The 6,570-nt window shown below is 36.4% G+C and overlaps 1 protein-coding gene across 1 annotated transcript; it reads right to left on the bottom strand.

The window, feature by feature from the left end:
- Positions 1-6,167, bottom strand: LOC127426866 (pseudouridylate synthase TRUB1-like). The gene is made up of 8 exons (XM_051673933.1): positions 6,028-6,167; positions 5,773-5,871; positions 4,058-4,113; positions 1,738-1,818; positions 1,475-1,548; positions 1,239-1,378; positions 892-948; positions 1-787 (listed from the first exon to the last, which is right to left on the bottom strand). The coding sequence occupies exons 1-8, from the start codon at positions 6,161-6,163 to the stop codon at positions 585-587; spliced, it is 846 nt and encodes a 281-aa protein (XP_051529893.1). The 5' UTR covers positions 6,164-6,167; the 3' UTR covers positions 1-584.
- Between the last annotated feature and the right edge of the window lie 403 nt (positions 6,168-6,570).

The following is a 6,570-nucleotide window of genomic DNA, read 5'->3' as shown; positions in this document are numbered from 1 at the left end:
TAGCAAATGAAAATAACAGCATTTTATTTAAGTATATTTTTCTTCACTGACATTTTCATTAGGTGCATTCAGATGCATTGTCCCCTGCCATCAGCTGTAATGATGACAAAAAAACAATACTAAAGAAAAACCACAACAAAAAAATAAAAATCACATTTGGGCTTCCATAATTAAATATTGACATCATGTCATTGCAATGGGTGTTTTGTCACCAAAATAAGTGTAGTTTAACCTTACCACAATCTATTTCAATGTATAAAAATAAAGATTATTTATTTCCCTTGGTGCCATAGGGACTACAGCCAAATGGTTATTATAATGAAACAATAAAAATAAAAAAGCTCCATAAAACTTCATTGGCTTTGATTCTGAACTTGTTTTCTTCCACTATGTAATCCACTAAATCCACCAACTTCACTGACGCCACCTGTCTTATCCTTAATTACAAGTACCATATATGGCCATGCAGAGGGATTCACAAGGGTAGTGGCAGAGAATCCAGATCAAATCAAAGTGAACCAGGCAATTTCCTACAATTCTCTCACTGAGAACATAAGTTTGTCTCACGGGGTGTTTAAGCACCTTTAATCATTGTTCTGGTCTCCATCATCGCCCTTAGATTTAAATGGGCTGGGTTTATCTTTTGATTTTGCTTTCTTTGTATTCTTCTGTTGCCCTGTTGGCTTTGGGCATGGCTGCAAAGCCTGTGAGATGTCTGTCAATGTCCAGTGATCCTCCCTCAATGCAGTCCGGGTCAGTTCCTTGACATGAGCACAAGATGACAAAGCTGCAGGCAGAGTGGTGTAACTCAGATTACACATGCCAAGTAAATGAAATGTTACCATCCATGTTAGATGAGGGTATTAGATTGAATATCTTTTAGAGCTCTACCTTTTCCAAGACCATCAATCAGACTTCTGACATAAAACCCGCCTCCACACTCAGCATCTGTAAATAAAAGTACATTTCAGTGTCATGAGAAATCTAAGGTATTCAGTGTGGCATAAAATGCTTTATTGACTAATGTGCACTCTTAAAGGGAAAGTTCACCCTAAAATGAAAATTCTGTCAGCATTTACACACAAAAATGTAGTATACAAACCTGCTTAACTCTTTCTTCCATGGAACACAAAGGAAGATGTTAGGAGAATGACAGCCTTTAGGCCCCATTCATTTTCATTGTATGGAGAAATATGCAACAACGGTGTCTTTCCAAATATAGCATATATATGACTAACCTATGGTGAAGTGTGGAGGGCTGAAATCTTGTAAAGACAGATTGTACACAGTAACTGGATGTGCAGGTTTAGCCTTGACCTCTTGACCTTGCTTGAGCAGGACAGACATGCGCTTGCCATCTTTCTTCAGTGCTGAATATCTTTAAATGCAAAAATAAATAATGTTTTCAAGAAACATAATGCTGTCTAAAACATGTATAAAGAGTGTATGTATGAAACAGAATGGACTAACTCACAGAGGTGGAACCTGCATAATTTCCCCAGTAAACTCCTTTAACTTCTCTTCAAAAGCCTCTTTTGTGATGTGATCTGTAAAAAAAAAAAAAAGAAAAAAGAAAAAAGCTGTTAAAATACTATTTCTGCAAATAGTAATCTCCTTCCATAATTTACATGCTACAGTGTAAACTCCACAAGCAAACTTTACAATACTCATACACTGACTTTCATGAGGTATAATTTCCCATTTTAGAAGTACAGCCAAAAAATTATGATTCTCAACATAACTCTTCTCTTCAACAACATTTCCAGTGACGTCAAGAGTATCAGTTTCTTTGCCTAACTCCCCAACAGCTGAGTATTTCTAAAAGTAAATCAAATAATCCAGTAATACAAAAAGTAAATGAAACATGGAGAAAGTGGGAAAGTATTTTTGGAAAATATGTTTAAAATGATATGCATGAGAGAAAAACTGCTTTATTTTACATATGGTGCTGGGCGCATATTTATGATTGCAGCCATGCTGAGATCACATGACCAGACGAATATTATGGTGTGTTTAAATATGATATGATGTGCATTCAAGTGATTTTAGTCAAAAAGAATGGACCCGTATTGCAATTATATTTATATATATATATATATATATATATATATATATATATATATATATACACACACACATATATATCAGTATATGTGTAACCGGTCCTGCTTGACCTGCTCCGAGCAGGATTCGAGACGGCGCCACAGCCTCTAGCGTCAGTCACTAGTGTGCCTCGAGGCCAGGCGAGTGAGGTTTACACATACCGCACAGATATCACGTACCAGCTGGCTCCCGTTACACTCACCCCCCTAAACCTCACTCCAATCCGGGTCACGACACTACTGTAACCAGTCCTACTCGACCCACACTGAGTGGGATTCGAACCAGCATAAGCCAACATGGGAGGCGGGCGCGCTAACGAGGAGGCTAAAGGCTACAGCCTCTAGCGTCTGTCGCTAGTGCTCCTCTTGAGCTATCACATACCAGCTGGCTCCCGAATACATATTATATTTTATATATATATATATATATATATATATATATTCGTTTTCCTTTTCACTTATTGGCAAAGCTTTTTTTAGCACCATTCCAACAAAATGAAGAGCACAGCTGAGTATAAGTAATTGATGCTTTATATATCTATTTTATCTTTCTCATGCGGCCGCAAATAATGATGGGAAATGTACATAGTTTTATTGCACAAGCCTGTCGCTTCATAAGCCAGCTAAATGAGTCTTATTTTCTGACAAACTTTATCGTTACTCTTAATTAACAGTACAAAAATGCATACAAACTAGAGCAGCACAATTAATCGTTATCTCGATTCAGACACCTACGCAATCTCATTTCTAAATGACAATGATTCTGCAATGCATATTAATGTTCTAGTGGCATGCATTTGTAATGCGGTCAAATTTTAATTCAAAATTCACTTCAAGACACGTTTTTAAATGTTGATAAACTTTATATGGCATCTACAAAACACAGCGCTCCTGCATGAGACACTGAATAAACTAAAACGCAACGGCAAAAGACGTTTGTCCAGCACAGTGCTTTACAAACTGCAGGATGCAGCCACGATTAGCTAGGAGTGTGACATAATCTCTGTCCAGTTCAATATTTTAATAGCCACCGATGCTACAAAAATACCGGCATTACCAAGATCTGACTATATTCACTTTCCGTGCACTGTTTGATCACAGCCGGCTGCTTTCAAACGCTCACATGCGTGTGTCTGCCCATGCACTTATGTCTTGTGATGAATGCTCATTTTGCTTTTTACTTAGCATGCGAGAAACAGGTTAAATCGTTATATATATATATATATATATATATTATGCAGTTTTTTAACAGGATTTATTTTTTATTTTTTTTAATAATCACAAGGTGCTGTTTGGTTTATAATGTGTTCATTGCGCCCTCTTGTGGACTTAGAACATTTTAAAATTATATATTTGATTTACAACTTTATTGCATTTTTGCATAGATTGAAGCAGAGAACATTTTGTCAGAACCTCTAGTAAATTATATATTACTATGTTTAATACCCTTACGTCCAGGTTTAATATGAAATAAGAATTTTTCTTCAGAATCGTGATCTTTATTCGAAGCAAAAAAAATTGTGATTCTCAATTTATCCAGAATCGTGCAGCTCTAATACAAACTGAACTGTGCGGTCAACATCCACAAGTAAAACTGAATTATTACCAATAACAATTTGTTTCTGCCATGATTCTTAAATTGACACGCCTCCAACTCGGAAAGTCAGAGCTCAAAGAAAATCCAGTGTCCCACTCGTAATTACGACTTTGTGGTGCTGTTCATGTGCGCTCAACTCGTAAATACGATCATTCCAAAATGACTTGAGAGCACCATCAGTCTCTTTATCGGAATAATTAGTTGTAATCTGATGCTTTCAGGCTGAATGCAAATAGCGCATTTTTGAAATGTCACTCGTAACAGAACTTTGGGTATTACGTAACGCTGCATCCACACCGCTAGGTGTCAGTGCAACATTTACACAGTGCACCTTTAGCGTGACCCCGAACATGCTTACCTTTGATCCCGCAAGCATGGTGGTGAGCATCTTGGTTCCTTCACCAATTCCAACCACTGTAAAACAGGCATGCGTTCTATATAGTATGTAACAGCTTGGAAAATGAATAAATCTTGATTTACTATTGGTTGTCTTAAAGCTGAAGTGTGTAACTTTTTCTGTGTTAAAATAATTTATCTTATCCCAGCTTAATACGCAGAGACAACTGTGAGCTATTTGTAGGTTAATTTACAAAAAAAAACATAAACACTGTGTCTCTGTGGCACTATAAAGATTTTTCTGCTGTTTTGAGCGACCAGTCCATACCGATATAACACTGACTCAACCAATGCCGTGAGTTTGGGGCGGACTATCGGTTTGGTCGATCAAAAGCAGACAGGAGGTGTATTCAGAAAGCTGTTTGAAAACAAGCATTTAATTGTGCAATTCCGTTCGGTGGTGCAGTAATTACGCTAGTGCCCGACCGATATATCGGTCGGCCAATATTATCGGCCGATATTAGCCTTTCACCGATATATCAGTATCGGCGTATATGTTTACCAATATGCACAGATATGAAAACTTTTTTTCAGAACATATAATGCAGAAAACAATGCTTTAGATTTCACGCTACGCTGTTACCTTGTTGGTGAGATGCAATGCTGGTCCATCTTTTACTTTCCTTGACAAAGAGCTTATAGATAAACTAGCTAACCACATAGCTACTTTCATTGCTTGTCAGCTGAGTGGAAGCTAATGTGTAAACATGTATTCACCAAACTGTTTTGTTAAGGATTCACAGTTCGGTACGCTCTTCAACCAAACAATTCCAGTCGCTGCATTTATAAAATGTAATATTTAGAAGTTTGGTTTTCCAGCGTTGAAAGTTTCCCCTGAACTTGTATAGCAGAATATGGTGTAACACCGCTGCCGCTTTTTATCTCTTGACTCGGCAGGTGTAAATGCTTCTTGTTTTACAACCTGACACTAACTGACTGGAAGTATTAAAATAGTCAGCATATGACTGATACTAAACATACAGTACTGATGTTTATTTAGCTATTTATTTTATTTGTATTTATTCTTTATTTTAATGTTCAGCATTTGACTGATACTAAACAGTACTGATGTTTATTTAGCTATTTATTTTATTTGTATTTATTCTCTATTTTAATGGTCAGCATTTGACTGATACAAAACAGTACTGATGTTTAACTATTTGTTTTATTTTTATTTATTCTTTATTTTAATGGTCAGCATTTGACTGATACTAAACAATACTGATGTTTATTTAGCTATTTATTGTATTTTTATTTATTCTTTATTTAATGGTCAGCAACTGACTGATACTAAACAGTACTGATGTTTTTTAAGCTACTTATTTTATTCTTTATTTCTAGAATTTGTTGATAATGTATAATAATAATGTCAAATATTCTTTGATAAAAATATTTAATAAAGCAGCCTTCTGAGTACCTTTGCATAGTCATATCGGTGCAAAATCCACAGAGAAAAGGTCTGTTTTCATTCCAGATCAAAAACTAACTATATCGGCCACCATATCGGTAATCAGTGAATTCCCCCCTCTAAAATCGGTATCGGTCTCAAAAATCCCATATCGGTCGGGCTCTAAATTACACACGTCAGCTTTAATTGTAAAACCTTTGCTGATGCTCTTGGTGAACGCTGTTGTGATGGTTCACAGTGGAAAACAATAAAAAGATTTGATTATTTACCAAGTACACCAGCAGCATTGCTGTCCAGGGTGCCGCCATGGCCAATTTTTAAAGGTTGCTTCTTCCTTTTGCGCGTGTTGGGATTCTTAACACCAGCCTCTGTGTCAGAATAAACACGTTACGGAATCAAATGTATTCTGGCAACAACATTTACTATCTAATCTCCTGATCAGATAAGGTCGACATGAGCTGCACTGGGCAGGCTGCATTACTCAAAGATGCCCTAAAAGAAACCCATCATAAAGATTTGCTTACCTTTTAAAAGATCCTTCTTCAGAGTGTTTAACACATCTGGCGAGGTGGGTCCCTGTTTCTTATAAATGGAAAATATACCATTCAGGGACCGCAGTTTGTATAATGAACCGTTATGGACAGTTGACACGCCAGCCATGCTTGTTGGTATCACGGCGCAAAATAATGATGTCATTCATGTGCGGTAATTGAAGACTTCTTTTGACAGTCATTAAATACAAACACGGACATTAGCGTGTTTGTCTTTGAGCGAACATTTAGTTGAGTGTTGCTTATTAAATAATACTATGTAAATTTCATTCGGAAAACAATTATATCTTCGAAGCGCACAGAAAAATATTAAACTACCACAAGGTGGCAATATCTACCCATTAACAGTTCGGGTTAAAGTAGCTTGAATTGGTGTTAACATAAACAATGAATGGGATGATTCATTTATTAATTAAATTACTTAATGCAATAAAATGTTAGAAAACAGTTATCGGCATAATAAGATTCATACCAAATATTATGGTTAAACAGCAGGGCACATACAGGATATGCTAT

Source organism: Myxocyprinus asiaticus, chromosome 36 (genome assembly GCF_019703515.2).
Source record: "Myxocyprinus asiaticus isolate MX2 ecotype Aquarium Trade chromosome 36, UBuf_Myxa_2, whole genome shotgun sequence".
Taxonomy (NCBI): Eukaryota; Metazoa; Chordata; class Actinopteri; order Cypriniformes; family Catostomidae; genus Myxocyprinus; species Myxocyprinus asiaticus.
This window is presented reverse-complemented; position numbering and strand designations above follow the sequence as displayed.